This window comes from Odocoileus virginianus, chromosome 21, assembly GCF_023699985.2.
Source record: "Odocoileus virginianus isolate 20LAN1187 ecotype Illinois chromosome 21, Ovbor_1.2, whole genome shotgun sequence".
NCBI classification, from domain to species: domain Eukaryota; kingdom Metazoa; phylum Chordata; class Mammalia; order Artiodactyla; family Cervidae; genus Odocoileus; species Odocoileus virginianus.
The window spans coordinates 41043689-41068160 of NC_069694.1; the positions used below are offsets into that span (position 1 = coordinate 41043689).

Sequence of the window (24472 nt, forward strand, 5' to 3'; positions counted from 1 at the left end):
TAGTAACCTAGGAAAGGGATCAGTCAGAGCCTTAATTTAAATTGTATTCTGGATTGTTAGTTCAGAAACCTGAATCCATCTAAGCCTAGAACATTCCACTTGTAGAGTTTAAAGCCTCCTTGGCCTTCGTCCTTTCCTCATTCATGGAGCACATGGCTTGTCTAGTGCTCACCATGTGCTGGGCGCCGTGGTCACATGCTCGAATGGGATCGTCTCTGCCTCCAGACTTATGTGAGCAGAAAGGGAGCAGTTCCTACAGGTACATACACGGTGATGACACGAGGTTACTCGGGATTCACTGGAGGAATGCCTCCTCAGAGGGTGTTCTGCAGTGTGTGTGTGTGTGTGTGTGTGTGTGTGTAGGTAGGTGTGTAGGGCTGGGGGAAGTGCACCTTTCCTTTGAGCTCACCTCCTGGCTAGGTAGTCTCAACTTCTGTTTTTAAGAGAATGCTCATGGCATTTGAAAGATGCATTTTCAAAGTAGAGACCAGAGAGCTAGGTATCCATTTCAGGCACCTTAGTAAGAACAAATCGCACCAGATATATCTCACTGTTTTCTATACCAGGATTTCTGGGATGGTGTAATACTGAGATGTTGGAGCTCTCTGGTTTGGTACGTAGGGGTTAACAGTATTTCTCCTGTTGGTGATGTCAACCTGGAGGGATATCTCTAGCCTCAGGGATCTTTCTGCAGCTACTGCAGTGTATTTTATCATTGTCTTCAATGGATGTTTTATCAAATTTGCAGTGACACGGAGTGATAGATTACAAATAATTCAAGTTCAAATTCATTTTGAAAAGCTGAGGCAAAGAGCTACGTTCTTTTTTAATATAAAATTTGTTTATTAGTTTTGAGTTTTAAAATTCAGAAGTATTTTTCAGCATCCATATCTCCATCAAACCAGAGGGCTAACTTTCTTTTTGTTGTGATGTCTCTTTTTCTAAAAAATTATTTGTAATTGAAGGGTAATTGCTTTACAATATTGTGTTGGTTTCTGCCATACACCAGCGTGAGCATCAATAGGAACACATGTGTCGCCTCCCTCCTGGCCCTCCCACCCCCTCCCACCCCTCCAGATTGTCACAGAGCACCAGTTTGAGCTCCCCCGAGTCATAGAGCACATTCCCACTGGCTGTCTGTTTTACATGTGGTTTCTATGTTTCCATGTTACTCTCTCCATTCGTCCCACCCTCTCCTAGGGCTAACTGCTTAGGCAATGCTATTTTAAAAAGCTGAATGCCTCCAGAAAACAAATTACTACAAGTACAGGGTGGGAGGGATATGCAGGCGAAGAAATCTAGGAGTTTTAGTTAATAATGGACTCAACATGAACCAACAGTGTGATGTGAGAGCCAAACAAATAATTGTACATTAGGCTCCCTTAGTAGAAGGGTAGTATTTAAGACCAGACAGCGGTCTCACTCTTGCACCAAGAAAACTGTACCCTGCTTCGCACCACCATTGTAGAGAACTAAAAACCACCTTGAATGTGTTCAGAGCAGAGTGGTGACCGAACCCGAACCTTCCTCAAAGTGAGGTAGTCACTGATCATGAGAATACTTATAGCCTGGCAAATTTGGTTGTCCTCAAATATTTGGATGGCTGTCATAGGAGAGAAGGATGAGATATGTTCCGTCTGTCCCAAGAAGATGCGATCAAAAGCACTGGGTGGAGCCCTGGGGGAGAGACTGAGAGTCAGAGCTGCCTGAGGATGGAATGTGTAGCCTCAGGATGAAGTTCATTATCATTGGACTGGTTCAGAAATAAGCTAAAATACTGCAGGACAGGGAAGCTACCTTATGTTAAGATGCTTAATGAGAAGTAGATCCCTTTTTTATATACTTTTCAAAAGAGTTTACTCTTAAGAAATTGTACTTCATAATAAGGAAAAAAATCAAGATTTGATAACAGGGAAGTTATTTTCTGGCAAATCTCTAAAAGTAATAGAAATTAATTGCTTGCAGAACATTTTATCTAAGTACAAAAGTATATGATTTATTTCATATACTTTGTGTTTTAGTCTACATAGGCTGAACAATACAAAGCTATCACATGGGAGGGTTTTTAGCAGGTTTAAAGTAATATCATTTTTCCAGATTGCTGGCTGATGTTATCCTCAACCATGTTAGAAATTTTGGTGTTTCTCCCTTCCTCCTTTTGCTTACATCATAGTATATAGATGGTACAATATGTTGGTTAACCTCAGTCTGACACTTATATCGTGTTTTCTCTTTTGCCCCATCAGTGTCTGGGATGTAAATTAACCAGTAAAGTGACAATAAGAAATCAGACAGAGAAAATTTCCCATTTCTACTGACTTGTAATTCTCCTAATTTTGTAGGGGTTTTCCACAGGAAATCACAGAAGAATAGCTGAAATGCTTTATCTTATGTTCTTTTCTTCTGAAGGAGCAGTTAATTGTCTTCTTCGCAGAGTGGTCTAAATTCTCATACCCAGCAGCTGTGTTTACTATAGTACAAATTAAATTCTCTGCTAAATGATGTCTCTGAGTACTTTCAATCATTAGGAGCCAAATTATTTAGTTACTTCTCTACCCAGTGGATTTCAGTGAAGGTGATACGATGGGTTTTCTCAGCAAGAAAAATATAACATGAAGATAATTATATGCCTTTAAACAGAAAGAAATCAGTGATATTTAATTCCAAGTAAATTTGAATATCACAGAGTCAGAGGATACTCTTAATTATCTCAAATTAGATTTGTATCAAAGACAATGTGCTGAGAGACTTTAGGCTATTTTAAAAGACTGTTTAAAACTTATATTAATAATTTTTGTCTTCAAAGAATATATCCCCCAATTAAAATCTTTATTTTGCACTTACTTCAGCCATACCTTACATGTTATCTAATCCTCCTAGTTATTTTTATGTAGTTTGTAAGAATTAAGAAAAAATTTTTTTTGTAGAGTAAAAATTTTTCATTCTTTGTTTGGCTTGTATATTTCTCTCCCACCCCCTACTTGTGTAGTCAAAGCATTTTTGACCTCTCCTCAGAAAAGTCAGTCCTTTATTATCAGGATTTAACTACCCAGGGCAGTGCCCTCCTTGGATTTACGGAAACTAAATGCATTGGTTACTCAATTTCAGTTTTACTGAGAAAAGTTGAAATCTTTGCCTAACATAAAGGTTTTTCTTTGTCTCTAAATTTTGATTTTCCATGCTATCAGAGGCCCCATTACAACAGGTAAATTGAGTGTTGATTGTATGTTTTCTCAGTTTGTAATTGTGTTAAATGTATCTAAAATGTTCACAGTTCTTAAAATTAAGCTTACCATTAGGATCCTTCCAACTCAGAAATTCTGTGGTTTTAAGCTTTTATTTTTTTTGAAATATGCTTGAAATATTTCAGTTTGAAAATGTGATCTTTGCTTGTTGTCCTGTGTGTCCTCTATCTCTCTATATATATGTATATATATATACGACTAGGAATCATAGAATTTTAGAGCTGGAAGATGTATTAAATGTTATCTTGTGATTCTACACATGAAGAATTTAGAAGCCCAAAGAGGCTCAGGGACTTAACACAAGGTCATAGCAGTCACTGGCTACTGGAACTCTGGCCACTTACTGGAGCACTAAAAATTAACTCACGTGTTTTTAATCTGAAAATGTTCAGACTTCTGGAGAATATTCTACCAATTTAAGAATATAAGGTATTCTTTTACAAACTTAAGAATGTTGAGGCATTTATATTAAAGCACAATTTATTATTAAACTCTGTAAGCAGTACCGTCATGCCTGTTGTATTCTCCAAACCTAGAATCGCACTTGAAAATAAATTACAAGTTGGGGAAGGTTAAAGCGTCTGGATTTTACACTCCTGGGGTATTTTTCAGTGACTTAGAAGCGTAAACTGACGCTGCCAAGTTAGGCCTGTTTTCAAGTGGAAGGAACTGCTGATGGGGAAAGCTCCCCTCCTGCAACTGCCCAGGCAGTTGAGCTGGGATGATGAGTATGAGATCAGCTGTCCAGATTACCTGGGACCTATGGCCAAGACAGCACTTCCCCTCCTCCCGGCCTTACGTCCAATTTACCTGGACCCAGCCCCTGATGGTTGTCTTCTGCCCATCCTGCCGCCTTGGCCAAACCCCAGCACCATTGTTCAATTGTATGTCAGGGTTAAATTCTCACTGAGAACTGAATGTATAAAAATGAAAGATGTTTTTGGGCTTCCCATGTAGGACAGTGGTAAAGAATCTGCCTCCCCGGTGCAGGAGACACAAAAGACATGGGTTTGATCCCTGAGTCAGGAACATCCCTGCCTACTTCAGTGTTCTTGGCTGTCCGTGGGAAGTCCCAGGGCCCAATGGACAGAGGAGCGTGGCGGCCTATAGCCCATAGGGTTGCAAAAGAGTCAGACACACTGAGTGTTCACAGCACACACAGAGATGTGTTAGCACGTGTGAAGCCAGTCTGTCTGCATGTGGAAGTTAGTTTTCTCAGTGGAGTACAAGTACTTCAAAAAATAATCCTCTTAGAAATAAAAATATTGCCAGGGTTAGGTCTTCCTAATTGTGGTTTCAAGCCATGAAGTCAGAAGAATTTCCAAATTAATTGACTCTATGCACTCACTATTTGCTAGGGATTTTTAGAAACTTCTCAGGGTAATTCCTCACAGTTGTAGTAGAGAGATGAACTGTGTCCTGTGACTATAACCCTTCAACAGGTCTTAAGGCAATATGGCCTGGTGGGCTGTGCTGTCAGCGTATGGCCTGGGAGGTGTTAACCACTTGGCGTTCCCTCTTCCTCAGAGTAGCCTGGAGCCAGTGATGTATTCAGTCATGAATTCTTTGAGCAAATACTGATTAGTTTCATCCTGGGGGTTGGGGAAATGGAAGAACTTGACAATGCCTTGATCCTAAAAAACCAGTCAGTTTAATGGAGGAACTAAGACATGGCCTGCTGCTGCTGCTAAGTCGCTTCAGTCGTGTCCGACTCTGTGCGACCCCATAGATGGCAGCCCACCAGGCTCCCCTGTCCCTGGATTTCTCCAGGCAAGAACACTGGAGTGGGTTGCCATTTCCTTCTCCAATGCATGAAAGTGAAAAGTGAAAGTGAAGTTGCTCAGTCGTGTCCGACTCGTAGCAGCCCCATGGACTGCAGCCTACCAGGCTCCGCCGTCCATGGGATTTTCCAGGTGAGAGTACTGGAGTGGGGTGCCATCGCCTTCTCTGAGATATGGCCTTAAATATCTGAAATATGATGATGATGTTTGTTTTACTCACCATTATAGAACCAGCACCTACAGCTGCCATGTAGGAATTGCCGAATAAAGCAGTATTTTTCAGATGAAAGAGTGAATGACCTCATAGCCTTAAGGTAGAAGAGCCGGCTAGTTGGAGTGGACAGAGAAGACTTCAAAGCAGAGATTACATTTGGGGTGGGATCCTGAGGGAAAGGTAGAAATTTGAAAACATGAATCTAACTAGGGAAAATAGCAGAGGCAGAAAAGTGAGTGCAAAGGCTCAAAAAGAGACTTCCATCTCTGAAGTTGGAAGGGAATGGTGAATAATTCTGCTGGAATGAAGAGTACATGAAAGAGAAAGATGGGAATGAGGCTAGAGGTAAGATTGGATCAAATTGTGCAAGGCTCAGGAATTTAAACCACGTTTTGTAGAAAATGGGAAAATTGTATAAGTTTTAGTATAGAAATGATTTTCTATAATGAGCATTGTGCTTTAGGAATATAAATCTGGTAGAAGTCTGCTGAGGGGTTGGAAGGGAAAGGCACAGCGACACCACATGGGAAGAACTGCAGTGATTCCTCATGAGTTAAACTGGTTCAGGCTGAGATAGATAAACTAGAGCAATGAGGATCGAGAGAAGGGGCAGAAACTAGAGATTTTTGAAGGTGCCACCTGGCTGAATCAGTTAATTCAGTACCTGATTAAATGAGGAAGACAACAGATGATAGGAAAATTTTGGTGCAGTTGCTTAGAAGGTGGTGGTTTCACTTAATAGGAGATGGAGTACATTTCAGAAGGAAGGCCATTCATGGGTCTTCAGTTGTCAAATTGATTATAAGTTATGGACAGGAAGATGCCCTGCAAGCAGTTGGAAATGTTACAGGTGTTGAAAAAGGAAGGACCCATGAGATTTAAATTGAGGAGTCATCTGCGTGGAGTAGATAACTAAATCTAGGAGACTAACATGACCGTGTGACGAGAGTGATTATGGTAAAGGTTAGAGATGGACCAAGGGCTGATCTCCGACCAATCTCCTTTTGAGGAGGAAGAGTGCTTTAACAGAAGTGTCTAATGCAGTGAGAAGGGAACATTTTGAGGAGGGAAGGTAACCCATCCTAGGCTTCAGAGAGGCCAGGTAGGATGAAGAACAAGAAATGGCTGATGAGTTTGGAAACATGGAGTAAATCATGACCTTTAGGCACTTATTTATTTGAGGCAAAGAAGAATTAATTAAATTGCAAAGGCACTACTACTATGTGGGAGACCTGGGTTCAATCCGTGGGTTGGGAAGATCCTCTGGAGAAGGAAATGGTAACCCACTCCAGTACTGTTGCCTGGAAAATCCCATGGACAGAGGAGCCTGGTAGGCTACAGTCCATGGGGTTGCAAAGAATCAGAAATGACTGAGCGACTTCACTTTCACTTTTCAAAGGTACTGTAGATTAAGTTGGCGTTTCAGCATTGGTGATTAGAGCTTTTCTTGCATACTTGATAAAAAAAGAGAATGGCACTCAAGCAGGTATAAATACTTTTAAAGAACATTTCTTGTTGAATTATGGAGACGATCAAATGAAAGAATGGTTCTGTATTTCTTGCTGTAGGGCCTGGCCCACAGATTTCAGTAAATGCTAGCCTGTACAGTTGTTATCATCATTATCAGAAAATTCATTGTTCAGAATTAAGGGAGAAGAAAGTATATGGTTTGTGGACTAAGAGTAAGGGTCCTTTGGAGAGGGAAGAAGAAGCGTGATTTAAGGAGATCTTGAGTAAGTATTGTGTTAAGTGCAAAAGCAGAGTGGTAAAACCTAGAAAAGGGAACAAACCTACATTTCTCTGAATTAGGAGCAGATATGGAAAGTAATAGGGACATTTTGCTCCTGGGTGACAGACAGTAAGGAGAAGAGAGGCTGGAGAGCCTAACATGCAGTGCTGTCTACCTTCTTGTTAAATTCAGAGGAAGTCTCCACTGCTTATGGCATGAAGGGACAAAATCAGAGTCACCATCATATGCTTTGCATGTGCTGTGAATCAAGTGCTGCATTAGATGCTGTAAACTGCTTCCTTTAATCCTTGTGGAAAATCAGACATTGGGGATTTATATTCACGTTTTACAGATAAGAAAACACATCAAAAGGTCACGTAACATACCCAGGATGGCGTAGGTAGGAGAGGAAGGAGCCAGGATTCAGAGCCCCATCCTTCAGACTCCAGAGCCTGTGCTCTTTATTGAAAGGGAGCCCACTGGTTTGCTATCTTGTAGATGCAGACCTGCACTGCTTCACGGTAAGGTTCTGTGGGCTGGTTATTCCTGTCAGTCACCACAGTGAGTATCAAAAAAGGCCCTTCTTATTTGGGGGGCGCGTGACTGTGAAACTGGGGTGAACCGGAAATGTGAATTCTGGATCCCTTAGTGCCATGGTACGGCGCAGAATAGAGTATGTGAGTTAGAACTCCTCGGTACACCAGAATGCCTTACAGGCGCCAGCAGTTAAGGTGGGAGGAGGGATATCCAGGAGGATGTTTGAACTGTAAGAGGAGCGCTACTACCTTGATTTTCCAACAAGAGGATCAAAGAATTACCTTCCCTTCTCTTTCCCACAGCTGTCCGGCACTGTCCCTCAGCAGTTCAAGTCCTCTGACTACACTGCAGGCCCAGAGCCCACACCCCAACACCCTCTGTCTACTTAGGCTAATGTTCTGTCCTGATGTCAATAACCACATTCTCATTTAAATAGCCTATTGAGAGGGTGCACCAGAATCTAGCCAATTTTTTTGGAAAAGATAAAATAGAATATAGTTTCCCAATTTCCATCTGTCACCTAACACAACTCTTCTTTTAATATCTCACCATCCATAGATAACATTTTAGTGCTCTTATTTAATCATGCATTCACTAAAGAATTATTTATTGAATGCCCACAATATAATAAATATTACTGCGGGCACTGGTGATGTGGCACAGAAGAAACCATTGTCCCCAGTCTCACACGGCCTCTGTTCTAATGAGGAAGTTAGGCAGTAGTCACGTAAGATGTATAGTATATTAAATGGTGACTAGACAGAAAAGTAAAGCAGGGAAAGCAGCAAGGAATTCAGGAATGGGAGTGATAGAAGTTTAGATAATGGTAGAGTGGGCCATGGAAGCTTGCCAGAGAGTGGCATTTCTGCAAATCCTGAAAAGTGAGAGACCATGCAAGTATCCAGGCAAGGAGTGTTCTAGGCAGAGGAGACAGCGCGTGCAGAAGCTCTCAGGTGAAAGCTGCGCTGGCAGCAGGTTATGTGACTGCCCAGAAGTAGTAACAAATGAGAGCACAGAGGAAGTGGGTTCACATGGCCCAAGGACTGCGTGGTATTGTAAAGACTTGGGCTTTTTAGATGGAACGTCTTTAGAGGGTCTGGGCCTTTTCTTTTTTTTTTTTAACTTCTTGCCATGGAAAAATTTAATCACGTATACACAAAATGCTGTAATGAGTCCCGTTGACGATTCATTCAGCTTCAAGAGCTTTCACTTTTGGAGAACTTTGAGCCGAGGTGTGTCAGGATTTGGCATGACCTGACTTGAACAGGATCACCCAGAACAGGCCGTGGGGAAGTGGGGGAGGCACAAACTTAGGAGCAAAAACTTAGGAAACTAATCATAGTGGACAGTACTCCACGAAACCAGGGGATAGTGATGGAGACAGTAAGAAGTGGTTCGTTTGGGGATATCTTTTAAAGATCTAACTAGATACCGTGTATTTTATGCTTTGTTCAAAAAAAGAATTTGACAGTGTACATAGTGCAGCAACAAGGGTAAGGAGATGTAGAAAAGAAATGATACCAAAATACTACTATTTTAAATTTTATTTCCTATTTAAGAATAAAGCAAATTTATAAGCCAGGTTCCCCAAAAAACTGGCCTATAAATGAAAACACATTTGAGACACAGTTCATCCATAAATTACAAATTTTCTTTTCTTCCCATATTATTTTGTAACCATAGATAATTGGGCCATGAAAAGGGTAAACATTTATTTGTAATTTATTAATGAGGTAGTGACACCCATTGAGGTACAAATCCCCAACAATTTCTGGAGTTAGCAAGTGTCTTGATTTTCTGAAAGAAGTATGATTTATAAACAACTATATTTAATGTAATGAAACTGAAAATTCAAATAAAACAAACAAGAAACCAGAGGTCAAAATATGACCCAAAACACCCCCCTCAAACTTTCTGAGTTTTGAATTGTGATTTTATTTTACTTCCCTTTGTAGTTGATGAAGCCCTCTTTGCCCATTTTGTTGTGTTTAATAGCCCAGTTTGCCCTTCTAATCTCAGGCAAACATCTAAGGGATGTGTGCTGGTCAAACAAGTAGGGCAAATAAAAACGGTGAACAAATGTGAATGAATCAATGCAAATCCAGGAGCAGTACTCAAAAAACAACCGTGTCATCAACAGCGAGTGGGGCAAAGAGGGTATTTTCATGTAATTTAGTCTTATAAGAACACTACACCTACATTTGGAAGAATCAGGATGAATTCCAAGGTCCTCTGGGTCTTAACTCTCTGACCTTAGGTTATGTCACTCGTTAATCTGTCTAAATTTCTGTTTTCATATCTGCAAAATGGGGATGATAGTGCCAAATCTGTCTACTTCACAAGGTCTTTTGGGAAATCTAGGAGAGAAGCAGCCCCTTTTTATAAAAAAAGGAGAGAAACTGGTGCTTCCATGGCACCAGTGTGGTTCTCACAAGAGGCCTCTGAGGGAGGTCCCATTATTGGCCCATTTGTAGGTGTGGTGCTTTCAGCTCAGAGAGGTTATTTAACTTGAGTAAGCGTACAGAGCTGGAAGAATAAGGAGCTGGGATTTGGTCCCAGATTGGATCAATGTGAAACCCCCTGGCTTAAAAAGAAGGAACCAACTTTACTAAGCATCTTCCTACTCTATGCCAGGAACTATTAGACATGGTTCTGTACTATCTTATTTGATGAAGTTTATTCTGTACTTCCTGTGTAATCAACATATAATAAGTGATAAGGAACAATAAAATCTGACTATTTTGCATTACTAAGAGGAGGTATGTTATGAAAACAATATTCTTTTCTTTCCTCCTCCTGTTCTTCTTCTTCCTCTCCCCTTCCCTTGCCCTCCTTCTCCTTTTTCTTGTTTATAATATGACTTGCATTTGAGCAGAGGAGAATCAGTATGTGGTTTAGTAATGTCTGTGGCATGATTTTGTTTATGAATAAGGCTTACAAGGGGACAAGTGCACTTCTGCCATCTCACAGCTGTCTCTGAGACCTTCTTTCCCACAATACACACCAACAGAACCAAACAGGTTTTTCAGGGATGACTGTTGTGTAGCAGCACTGTGCTACGCAAAGGAGAGCTGGAAATCATTGGGCTCACTGGACATATGCAGAAGAAAAAGCGATTAAGCCCAGTGGAAGCCAGTGTAATGGAAAATATGAATGGGCTTTGGAAGTGGACAGATCCAAGTTCAAAGGGCTGCCCAGTCACCCCAGTTACAGGAATGGTGGCAGTTTATGTCCCCTTAATGGGCCTCTGTTCCCGAGGCTGTGGAGTGTGGTACTGACCCCACGGAGCTGAAGACTGGACAAGTTAGCAAGTGCCCTTCACTTCAATAAAAAAAAGAAAGTGAGGAAATAGAGATGTATGTGCCCTGGGAACAAACAAGAGAGGTAAAACAGAAGTTCTTCAGTTGCCAATAGATTTTACCATCTTCTTATTGCAATAAGCGATGTTCTCCTGCTCCATTCCATCACATTCCCCAAGGAAGGGCCAGTAGTGGAGTCTTGTGGGCTAATGTGGTGGAGTGTCATGGGAGATTCAGATTTCGGCTGGACCTTTGAAGAATGGGTGGTTCTAGAGAGAGAAGAGAAGGAAGGGACATCCCGAGGGATGGGAAGCACATGAAGGAAGCCCTGAGGAGTGGTAGTAATTATGACTGAGATGATGGATGAGACTGTCTTCACAGAGTTTTCCTATGTGCTGTCCTTCCTGCCAGGAATCTCTTCTCAACCTCTGCCCACCCCATCCCTTGTTACATTCTTACTCTTCTTTCAGAGTTTGGCCCTCACTACTCCCCCAGGAAGCTTTCTCTGTCTTGACGAGGTCAAATCTCTATTCCTTTGGAAGTGTTTCATAGTTATGCATTTACCTTTATTTGTGAGAGTCTTTAATTTGTATCGGTCCTACTCTTTAACTTCCATAAGAACAGGGGTTGTATCTGTTTTTTTACTCAACTGTGTATCTTCCACTCCCTGACCTACTGCAGTACATGGAACATAAAAGGGGCTTAATAAGTGCTCACTGAAACAATGTATACATTTTGGATGGATAATAATAATAGCCTGGATAAGAGATGGAGTTTATATTTGAGATTGCTAATCCTGTTAGGTGCCAAGCTCTTAACTCATTTAATCCTTAAAAAAACAATCCTATGAAATCAGATGTATTGTTACTTTCCTTTTAAAGATGGAGACGCTGATGTCCAGAGACCTTAACCATCCTTTCCCACTGGCCCAGCTGATAAGTGACAGCAGACGGATTTTGAGCCCCACAGCCTTGCTTCAGAGCTCTTGGATTTAACCACATTGCTCTGCTGCTTTAACAGTAGAGGCCAAAGTTAGATACACAAGACAAGTCAGGGTAGATTTCTCTTTAAAAAGTGTGGATTTTTCCCTCTTCCTCCTCTCCCTCAAGTATCATCATTAGCATCACTTCATGAGAAAAACTCGGCAGAAAAGAACTGCATCATGTGTCACGTCTCACATTCATGTTGACTCTACATTCTGCCAAAGTGATATGTCCAAATTAACTCAGTACGTAAACTGCACCTTTTAAAATCTGATTCTTAGAAACTTCGAGACCACTTATCTTAATCACCTTTGAAGAATCAGTATGTACTTTTCCAGAGCATGACAGAGTTAGTTGCTTTAAATAAAAAGAGGTGATTTGACTAAGTGGTATTATCTGAGACCCTTGGTTTCTGTTTCTTACTCAAAAAGCAGATCTAGCCTGTGGCCATCAGTATGTATTGAGTCATAAAGCTTCTGGAAGAAAGGCTTGATTTCATCAAGGAAACCGAGGACTCCTGAGTACCTCCAAGAATGATAGCTGTTACTACAATAACGTAGTTATTACTTTAAAGAAGCCCAGTAAAATGTGTCCCTCTGGGAAAAAAACGACTTAGCCTAGAAATAGAAGTAGCCTGAATTGGTCATTTACTCAAGCCACCTGCCTTTAAACAGAATTTTTAAAAAATCACCTCACAGCAGTTGTACTATTTAAAGATCTCTGGGTAGAGGAATACATCACAGTAGTAAGATAGTGGTTAACACTTGGGTGCTGCTATTACATACTAGGCAGAGGTCTTAAAGATTTTTATACGTGTCAATGTATTTAATCCTCAGAGCAAACCTATGAGGTCCAGTTATTATCCTCATTTTACAGATGAGGAGCTGGATGCTGCCCAAAGTCACAGGGCTTGCAGATAGTGGTGCTGTCTTCAAACCTAGCTAGTCTGTTCATCAAGTACGTGCTATTACACTGTCCCTGGAAGCTGAATGTCACCTTCATCTCCTTTTCTCTAATCGAACGCTGAACTTGTATTTAAGCCATTAGTGTTTATTACAAGCCTGCTATACTCAGACTCTTTCAAAAATAATCCACTCTTTCTGGCAGATACAGGTGCTTTCTATAAACTTAATTTTCAAGGGAACGACCATGTAAAGAAGTAACAGACTGAATAAAAATAATCAGATTCTCCATAGAACAAATGAATTTCTGAGTCAGTTGCAAATAGCACTCAGTCATTGTGGCATTTTATGAAGTATTCCCTCCCCTAAGATAGAATTCCATTGTCTTCATGTGCCCTAGCGTCTGATAATAGTATTTTTCGTGTGTCCCCACACTTCAGCTTTCTTCTTTCAGTCCGTGTTTTGGAAAGTCCACAAAACCCGGGGCCCTTGCTGCCGTTGCCTTGTGGTCTGTGTAAAAAACCAGATGATGCCATGCTGGCTTGAACTCTTTCAAATGGATCAAAGAGCGCATTAGTCATTGGCAAATTTTTCAGGCCCTTTACCTCAGAGACTACCCAGTTCCTCATTCTTGCCACCCTTCAATCATGAAGTAATAGCAAGAAAAAGATGTGAGTACTTTTTGAGGACACCTCCCACCACTTTCCTTCAGTGCCCGTGACTGATTCCTTCATTGTGGTAATGTTGAAGGGTCCAGACATCCAAAGTGATTGGGCTTTTTAAAAAAATTTTTAAATTATGAGAGTATGATAACACATTTACAGGAGACTTGGAAAATACACAGCAAAGTTACATGTAGTTCCACTATATACTACAATTCTTTTTTAAGTAGATAAATTAAGATTTTTAGTTGGAGTTTTAATAGCAAAACTCTAAAAAATTAATAGAATGAATATACAGAGAAGTAGAAGGTTATAGTAGGCCTGAAAAGCACTATGAATTCAAGATAATTAAGATTTTTTTATACAACTTTCACACAACAGTAGGATACAAATTCTATTCAAGTTCCCATAGACTATAAACTAGGAGACCTGGGAACACATCCAGAGACATAAGACCAAGTGCAAACAGTTGATGGCCTAATGGTATTGAAATCATACAGAGTCTGTTCTTTTATTACCATGGGATTATATTAGAAGTAACTATCAAAAGATATTTGAAAATAACCCACATATTTTCTAGTGCAATTTGACTTTTACCAAGAAAGATCTTTGACTTAGCAATTGAAAGCCTCAATAAAGTTAAAAGATGGAAAAAACACAGCGGGTGATTGCAGAGATGAAAGCATTTAAATGAGAAATTAATATCAGAATGAGAAATTTATGTCAAAGATATGTTTAAAATCCTATGTATTTGGAAATGAAATGTCCACTTTTAAATGATGGATATATCTAAGAAGCTAAAATAAGGAAATAGAAAGTATTTGTAATAGAATAAAAATGAAAAGAGAATTCAGCAGAATTTGTTGCATGCAGCTGAAGCTGCTCAGTGCAGTTAAATACAATGTGGAGTCTTGAATAAGGTATGAAAACAAATAATGGACACTAGCATAAAATTTTGTGAAATTTGAACAAAATCTGTACTTTAGATTGAGGGCAGGAGGAGAAAGGGCAATAGAGGTTGAGATGATTGGGTGATATCACTGACTCAATGGACATGGGGTTGAGCAAACTCCAGAAGATAGTGAAGGACAGCAAAGCCCGGCATGCTGCAGTCCGTGGGGTTACAAAGAGTTGTGGACATGACTTAGAGACCAAACAACAACAAAAGTTAATAATACTGTGTCACATGTGAATTTCATTTTTTTAACAACATAGTATTTCTTTATATTCTCAGAATTGGATTAGAAATTTTAAGCCACATTCAAATTTTTTTAAGATCTGTAAGATAATAAACTTTCCAGACTTTTAGCAGTAATACTAGATGCTAACATACATGGAAGTTTATTGAAGTTTTGAGTGAATATAAATTAGAATGTGTCGTTCTATTTGAAATAAGTTGTGATTGGGCTTTAATTGCTAGATTCCTTCTGTGTCCTTCTTAAGTGGCAAGCCTACCCAAGTGATTTCACCCAAGTGAAGCGTTTCGTCATGCCTTACACTGTTGCATTCCTGTGCTCAGTGCACTTAAAAGTGAAATTACATAGTCTATTTAATGCTTTCACTGTTCATTTACTGTTGAAGAGGTCCCTGTGGAATATGTCATCATAACAAAGGTTGATTTCAGATGTCGATACCAAGACACAGAACTGGCATCAGCAACCCAGGGAGTATGTAGGGACAGCAGCCAACTTTGGAGCAAACCCAGAACTCTTCATTCCCTGTACTGCCCCCAGGGCAAAGGCTATCTACCTGTTATAAAAGGGAAAGCACCGAGTTCATAATTGGTTTTATGCCCAGGGGGCTTATTTAAGTGCTTACCTGTTTAAGAAATTATTTATTTGTGCTTCAAGGGGGTCAAAACCTAATTAATCCTAAACATGCTTTGTGATTAGCTTGCTCTGCAAGGACTGGAGGCCATTCTCACAGATCGCCTTGCTCCTTGGAAAGGGTTGGAAAGCAAGATTTGCAACACTTCTGAGCCAGGGTTCAAGCAGAGAGGCCCTGTATTTCCAGTGGAGCTACACTACAGACACACAGGGAGTCTGTCCTTTGCTTAGAAAGGGAACTTCTATCTCCCAGAAGCATCTGGGGCATAACCCCAGCTCTAATCAACTTTTACTCAACCCTGCAATGGAAGATTGGATTGGGGAAAAAATCCATACTGAAAAAATCCTAACAAAATCATGCCTCAGTGGAATGTAAATCTATGAGATGGTATTTATAGTAGAAATAGATGAGTTGAAGGGGATTCGGTCCTTTTCCAAGAAATTGTACTGGCAAGTATAGGTTCTTCCTCAAGTTTGTATCAGAAAGACATCCATCAAGGATCCATGGCCACATGAGATTTGTGTCTACTTAGTTTTTCTTCTGAGCTAAGGGCTGCTTGTACAGATTAAAATACTTCTAATGATTGCATAGTTGGGAAATCCTCAATTTCAGTCATATGCTTCCTCAAAAGGAATAATACGAGTTAGATAGAGTGACCAACTCTTCTCAATGTTAGACTGAAAGTCTCGCACCCCAGGAAACTTCCTTAGTCCCAGGCAAACCAGGATGGTTGCTCACCCTTTGAGGAGACAGAGTGCATTTCCAACAGTTTAGGTGAATTTATCCCAGATTCTGACTTATAATATTCAAGAAGGTAAAAATAAGGTCGTTGATGTTTTCTGTTAGTATGATTTTAGTGTTGGGGTTTTCTTAAGGAAAGAATCTGTGTTCTACTGTAGGAGGCTGGAGGACCAGCTAGAGGAGAGATAGTGTCCAAGCTCTTGTTACTTAAAATGTCATTATCTCCATGGGATTTCCTTTCTATTACTGTTGTCATCATTTTAAAGGTATAACAATTAAAATATAAATTACTTTAAATGGAGAAATCTGATTTTATAAAACAAGAGCTTAAACAGGTATTGGATCTAAGGATTTGTACTTAGGGAGTACACTTTTTAAAATTAAACAGATCACTGCAGGCTGTGGGCTTGGGTGTCCATGGCCAACCCTTGCGGCCAGGTCCCTGGGCAAGACTCTCTCTCCTGCCTAATCTCATGGCAGATTAGAAAGGACTCTTTCCACTCACCTCTTACCGTCTCTTGATTTCCATCAGTCAGTCAATCCCAGTACCCTTTTCACTAATCTTGTACTCAGCATTTATGACCTAAAATGCAGTGTGGTTGCAGATGAAAATATGTTCTTGGTTAATAGGAAGAGGGTGCTTAGTGGCTCCACAGCATCCTCCGCTATGTGCTCTTCCTTCCAACTTTAACAAGATGTATGTATTTTAAATGGTCTGCTTCTTGAAGAGTATCTTTTACACCCGAAACAAATACCACTAGTGTTTTATTCCCATCCCATCATTTGTTCATCACATATTTTTTCACAACCAAGCTGTGGCTGTATACATACAGATAGGCCTAATTTGATATCATACTTTTTCTACTTACTAGCTTGTCTTAAGCGTTTTCCCATGTTGTGATATAGTCAGATATGCTAACTTTGAAATGTGCTTCTTATATAGATCTGCAACTATGTGGGACCTGCAAAGGTTATTGTTCAGTTGGTCACAAATGGAAAAAACATCCACCTGCATGCACACAGCCTGGTGGGAAAACATTGTGAGGACGGCATCTGCACTGTGACAGCTGGACCCAAGGACATGGTGGTCGGGTAAGTGAGGGTGTATGTTGTTTCAGAAGGGAGCAGCAGATTGAACATGGCACCTGGGGACTTTGACTGGACAGGGCCTTTTCGTTAGGGGTCTTTCCAAGAACCTCAGAGAGTCTTAGCATATGAAAATTTGAGCTGTCACTTGCACTCAAGGAGTAAGCTGCCTACTTGTCTGAGACTCCCCTGAGACAATCCACTTTATACCTGTTGTCCTGGCCTAATTATTTATAGCACCCTTTTTCATTCTCAAAAGTAGCCCAGATTGGATGATAAATTATACAGTCAGTTGACCTATGAGGCATTTGTGCCACTTTTAGCAGTATTTTCCTTCTAGAAATAAAGATATGAACAAATTAGAAGAAAACTAGCTATAGCAGAAATCATACCCTTGATGATTCATTTAATAAACTATTGACTATAGATTTGCACTGTGAACATTTTGTTCATACAGTGGGTTTTATTTCAGTTCTGTGCTGCTTAGAAAGTATGCACAGAAATGATATGACACAAAAGAACTTAATTTCCAAAATATACAAACAACTTATTTAACTCAACATCAAAAGAAGCAAACAACCTGATTGAAAAGATGGGCAGAAGACCTGATAGTTCTCCAAAGAAGACATGCAAATGGCCAACAAGTGCGTGAAAAGATGCTTGATCTGGCTAATTATCAGGGAAATGCAAATCAGAACCACAATGAAGTACTACTTATACCTATCAGAATGGCTATCATCAAAAAGAATACAAAAACAAATGCTGGTGAGGATGTGGACAAAAGGGAACTCTCAAACACTCCTGGTGAGAATGTAAGTTGGTACAGTCACTGTGAAAAACAGTATGGGAGTTTATCAAAAAACTAAAACTAGAACTGCCATATGACCCAGCAATTCCACTCCTGGGTTATATAAAAACAAAAACACTAATTCAAAAAGAAACATGTATCCCAGGGTTCATGGCAGCATTATTTATAATTACCAAGATGTGGAAACAATCTAGCTGTCCATCAACAGATGACTGGATTAAGAAGATGTGCTGTGTACACACACATGCACACGCAATGGGATGCTACCCAACCATAAAAAAGGATGAACTTTTACCATTTGCAGCAACATGGATAGACCTGGAAGGTATTACGCTAAGTGAAATAAGTCAGACAATGAAAGACAAATACTGTATGATATCACTCATATGTGGAATCTAAAAAATAAACTAGTAAGTATGACAAAAATAAACAGACTCACAGTTATAGAGAACAAACTAGTGGTTATCAGTGGGGAGAGAGAAGATGAGAGGGAGGGACAAGATAGGGGTAGGGTACAAACTACTAGGTATAAAATAAGCTAGAAGGATATATTGTAAAACATGGGGAACATAGCCAATATTTTATAATAACTATAAGTAAGGTCTTCCCTTAAGGCTCAGATGGTAAAAAGTCCACCTGCAATGTGGGAGACCTGGGTTCAGTCCCTGGGTTGGGAAGATCCCTTGGAGGAGGGCATGGCAATCCACTCCAATATTCTTGCCTGCAGAATCCCACAGACAGAGGAGCCTGGTGGGCTACAGTCCATGGGGTCACATAGAGTCGGACATGACTGAGCAACTAACATACCACACACACACAACCTTAAAAAAATTTTAATCACTATATTGTAGATCTGTAACATATAATATTGCAACCATACTTCAATTTTTTGGAAAAGTGTGCACAACCAAGGATTACAAATTTGTTTTGACTTTCAGTAGACTTGAAATGTAAACACAAAGTGACATATTCACTTAAGGTTGGTCAGACAGATAAAACAAGCCATTTTTTTTCTTTTTTAAAAAAATCTTCTGGTGGGATCTTTCCAGACCATATATTCAAACTATGTCTCCTGCATTGGCAGGCAGATTATTTACCACTGAGCCACTTAGGGAAGCCCCCAAACCAGCCATTTTTAATGAATGAAGTATTACAGAAATAAATTCAATTCAAAAGAAATTTTCAATTAAATTTGTCTAATTTTCAGGAATATCTTTCAGGGCTTCCTAATACTGGTTTAAATAGTTTATGATAAAAATCCCATTTAATCTCAACTATTCACTCAAAAGAAAAGAATTGTTTAAATGAACTGTAATTAAGCTGATGGTAACATTTCAGGCTTTGAATTCCGATCAGGTTTCAAGTTGGTGGTTATTGGGGAGGTTGAGTTTTCATGTTCCTGGGTATTTCTTTGTTTGACTGTTAAAATTTTCAAGTGTGAAAAACCTAGAGAGAGAGCTTTCTTTTAAGTCACTAAAATCTGAATCTTTTGATGTCCGGGAAAAAAAAAGACTCTAGATTGGAGGAAGAAGCCTAAATTGATTTGAAAAATTCAGCTGTGCTTTAAATGAACTTGTTTCAACATCCTCTTAAAAGACTGGTCTGTTTCCTGTCGTGTGTCACAGTTGGTTCATGGTCTGTTTTGGAATACCCTTACAGTTCCTGACTGCCCTCTGGAGAGCTTTGAAACGCAGGGTAAATGTCAAGAGTTTCAGACAAATCGGTCACTTAGTATCTCTACAAATTTACTCCAATAGGCTACTGTCAGTCTGAAGTATTTATTTTCTTTGGTCCTGTTTAATCTGTGTGATAATCATATGCTTCAGAGGAAATTATAGATGAAGTTCCCTACTAATAATGTTTGTTATTATAAATATTCCAGTATGTTGTCTGTAATTTGGTGTTTCTGTGATTTGCCTTAGTAGTCTTTGAGGCTTTTAGAAGGAACTAATACTTATTTAATTTGGGGCCTACAGCAAGAGTCAAAGTAAATTCCCTGTCTCCGAGGAAAGTGAGGAAATGCATTACTTACTCTTTTAGTGCTGACATAGTGGGTTCAGTAGTTGGAAGAATTCATTCAACAAACAGTTTGAGCGTCTGAACTTATAAATATGGTCATAAAGATGTCTCGTCATAGCCCCTTGGGATTTTTTTTTTAATACTATGCACTTTTACTAAAAATGTAATCACGAGCAAATTCCCATTGGCTCTCTGTTTTACATATGGTATTGTAAGTTTCCATGTTGCTGTCTCCATACAGCCCACCCTCTGTCTCCTCCCCTCCCCCTGTGTACATAACTCTGTTCTCTATGTCTGTTTCTCCATTGCTGCCCTGAAAATAAATCCATCAGTGTCATCTTTCTAGATTCCATATCTATGCATTTGTATACGGTGTTTATCTTTCTCCTTCTGACTCAGACAGGGGCTCTGTAACAATCTGAAGGGATGGGGAGGGAGATGGGAGGGAGGTTCAAAAGGGAGGGGACATATGTATACCTATGGCTGATACTTGTTGATGTTTGACAGAAAACAACAAAATTCTGTAAAGCAGTTATCCTTCAATTAACAATTAAGTAAATTAAAACATTGTAATCAAGAGGATGCCATGAGAGTTATGTTAGGTTCGGGTGGTGGTGGTGTTCAGTCGCTCAGTTGTATCTGACCCTTTGCGACCCCATGGAGTGCAACATGCCAGGCCTCCCTGTCCATCATCAACTTCTGGAGTTTACTTAAACTCATGTCCATTGAGTCGGTGATGCTATCCAACCACCTCATCCTCTGTCGTCCCCTTCTGCTGCCTTCAGTCTTTCCCAGCATCAAGGTCTTTTTTAATGAGTCAGCTCTTCACATCAGGTGGCCAAAGTATTGGAGCTTCAGCTTCAGCATCAGTCCTTCCAATGACTATTCAAAGTTGATTTCCTTTAGGATTGACTGATTTGATCTCCTTGCAGTCCAACAGACTCTTAAGAGTCTTTCTCCAACACCACAGTTCAAAAGCATCAGTTCTTTGGCTCTCAGCTTTCTTTATGGTCCAACTCTCACATCCATACCACTGGAAAAACCATAGCTTTGACTATACAGACCTTTGTAGGCAAGGTAATGTCTCTGCTTTTTAATACACTGTCTGGGTTTGTTGTAACTTTTCTTCCAAGGAGCAAGCGTTTTTTGATTTCATGACTGTAGTTGCCATCTGCAGTGATTTTAGAGCCCAAGAAAATAAAGTCTATCACTGTTTTCATTGTTTCCCCATCTATTTGTCATGAAGTGATGGGACCAGATACCATGATCTTAGTTTTTTGAATGTTGAGTTTTAAGCCAATTTTTTCAGTCTCCTCTTTCACCTTCATCAAGAGGCTCTTTAGTTCCTCTTCGCTTTCTACCTTAAGGGTGGTGTCATCTGCATATCTGAGGTTATTGACATTTCTTCTGGCAATCTTGATTACAGCTTGTGCTTCATCCAGCCCAGCATTTCTAGTGATGTACTCCACATATAAGTTAAATGAGCAGGGTGACAATATACAGCCTTGACGTACTCCTTTCCCAATTTTGAAACAGTCCGTTGTTGCATGTTCCATGTAGATTCAGTACCCTCTCCTGTTCAGAGTGCTGTGAAACCTTGGTACTCCTTTTATAATTTGACTTTTAACAGAGCAACTTTTGCCTAGAGTGTTTCCCAAAATACAGTATTTCCTTCATGATTCATTTGTCTCGCTTAATTTTTGTTAAGTTTCTAATATCACATTTTAGTAGAAAGAGTCTCATGCTAGTGGTCTGGAAACGAGAGTTCTGTTTTCAATTCTGTCACCTTCACCTGCAAGAGTAGGGGTAATATGCATGACCTCTTGGGGACATTAATTTTTTCTCTATGCAGTCTGAGAGTTAGGCCACAGAATCTACCTCCAGGCCCTTAACATCCAAATTGTATACTGAACTAACATTAGGTAGTATTATGAAATAACATGAACTGACTTGCACATGTGTATTTAAAGGATGTCATCGATTATTCTTATTTAGTTCTAACTTGTAGGTAAGAATAGCACATAGAGAAATTTAGGAAGATAGCCAGAGTTACTCCTCAGACTTGTCAATACTAGAAATGGAACCCTGATAAACTGTTTCCAGTGGAACAGTTTAGGTTAAGAGGATAGATTCATAAGCAGAGCATCAATCCAACATAATCAAAAAGACATATGGAAAATGACCCTGGAAAGATAAATAGCCTTTATTACCAAAACCAAATTATCAAAGCCAAAAGAATGACCTTTCCTTGGAGTGTTTCTCTTAACTCTCAGCCTGAGTTCTCAATAAAATTTAATTTCTATGTTCAAAGGTATTTTGTTACCTATATTAAAATATTCATGTTTTAGATAACTAAGTCATGATTGTAAGTTTGATTGCTTTAATGTGGAGGGGTGAGTCCTTGTAACTTTTTAAACTAACTTTAATTTTTACTTTTTGTCAGTATTTCCTACTCCTTTAGTCAGCCCTTAGTGCCTGTCCTCATAAAAATAATCTTAGTTTGGTGTTTTATTTTCAATCCTAAATATCAGCAGTTCATTTCAACAACATTTTAGTTCTCTGAAATATGCATTCAATGGAAACTATTACTTGATTTTGCTTTAAACCACCTTCCTCACCAATAATCACCACACCCTCTGCTTGCTTCCTGGCAGCCCTGATTTAGAGTGATGTGAAGTTTTTTTCTTTTTCTTTTTTTTTTTAAACTAATATTTCCAGCATATACCAATGGCAAGCTCTCAAAGTAGATACCTAGATAGAAAATGCAGAAGAAAAATGAGGCGAAGTAAGGCAGACCATATTAAACTGCTGTTTTTGTAGACCCAGAAACAGTTGACTGTTGGCTGTTTCATATGGTTCAACCTTAATACACAGAAAAGTAGCTATTTGGAGAAAATGGACAAGATCTGGACTGAGATTGGTAGTATCCAATTTCCAAACTTGGGTGTGTATTGTGAGTTGAGTTGGGCTGCTTTTAAGTCTCTGGCCTGCTGTGATGTCAGTATTTTAGAGGAAGAGAGGCCAGATGGAGGAGCTAGTTTAGAATTCCAATGCAAGGACTTGGGGAGTTGATCCTAGCCAGAGGGCAGAGGCAGTTCCCAGATGATTATAATGATGGAAACGTCTGGCATAGTGCAGTTTTCAAACTTGCCTGCTGAATAAAGACACCTTTGATCACTTTGCAAAAATACTGATGCCAAGCCCTGTGTCCAGAGATTCTGATCTCATTGCCTGGTCATCGTGCAGAACAGTGGTTCACAAACTCTAGGGGCCATCAGAATCACCTAGAGGGTTTGCTGAAGCATAGATGGCTGAGCCTCACCCCTCAGAGTTTCTGATTCAGTAGGCTTGGGATAAGGCCCAAGAATATGCTTTTTAATAAATTCTCAGGTAATGGTGCTGGCCTAGAGAGTACACTTTGAAAGCCAATTATGTATGGCATTTTGACTAAGAAGCAGGATTGTAATTCCAGTCCAATCAGTGATAACTTTTCCTTGTTAAATTTTTGAAATTAAATATTGTAACATTCACTTTTTAAAGTGTACAGTTCTAATTTTGATAAATACTAGTGTAATCACAGTCAAGGTAGAGAATAGTTTCATCACCTCCTGAAAATCCCTATGTGATCTTTTAGAGTTCAATTCTCCTCCAACTCTAGGCTCTGGCAACCTCTGGTCTGTTTGCTTCCCCTATAGTTTTGCCTTTTCCATGATGACATTCAAATGCAATAATACGGTGTGTAGCCTTTTTGAATCTGACTTATATCACATAGCATCATGTATTTCAGATTCCTCTGGGTCGCTGTGTACATAGGTAGTTTATTCTTTGTAATTATTAGGCAATGTTACATTTTGCATTGTGTTGGTGTATCAGTTTGTTTACCTGTTGAAGAATATTTGATTTGTTTCTAGTTTTTCAGAACAAAGCCACCTTTTTGTGTGAACAGAGTTGTAATTTTTCTTGGTTTGGATAAATATTGAGGAATGGATTTGTAGGGACTTGTGCTAAGAGTTCATTCATCTTGGTAAGAAACTGCTGAATTGCTTTCCAAAGTGACTGTACCCTTTTGTGTTCTCATTTGTTAACTTTTATGATCCTCTCAGTTTTTCCTGTTTCATGTGCTAATAATAATAATGTCTGCTCTCATTTTTGTTTTGCATTTTATTATAGAAATTTTCAAACATATGCAAAAGTAGAAAGACTAGCATGATGAGCCTTCATTGTACCCATCACTCACCTTCAACGATTAATTGTTACGTGGCCAGTCTTGATTTAAATACATTCTTACCTAGGTAACTTGGTTATTGATATCTGATTGAGTTCCACTGTGGTAAGGAAGTATTTGGTATGAGTTGACTCCTTTTACATGTGTTGAAGCTTGCTTTATGGATGGAATATGGTCTCTCTTGGTATATGTGTTCCTTGTGCACTTAAAAAGAGTGTTTAGCATGATCAAATTGAATGCATGTTCTGTAAATATCAATGAGGTTGTTTGTTCAAGACTTTTGTCTCCTTACTAATTTTCTCTCTACTGTTCTATCAATTATTAAGAGTATTGAAATCTCTGACTATATTCATAGATGCATCTGTTTCTCTTTTCAGTTCTTTAAGATTGTGCTTCTTATGTTGTGAAGCTCCT

The 24472-nt window shown here is 39.4% G+C and overlaps 1 protein-coding gene across 4 annotated transcripts in view; it reads left to right on the top strand.

The window, feature by feature from the left end:
• Positions 1 to 24472, top strand: part of NFKB1 (nuclear factor kappa B subunit 1) — a 119706-nt gene that overhangs the window by 52680 nt on the left and 42554 nt on the right. For all 4 annotated transcript variants that reach the window (XM_020901945.2, XM_070452194.1, XM_020901946.2 and 1 more), the window contains one exon: positions 16864 to 17012. In XM_020901945.2, coding sequence (XP_020757604.2) covers positions 16864 to 17012 — 149 coding nt within the window. The remainder of the gene's footprint in view (positions 1 to 16863; positions 17013 to 24472) is intronic.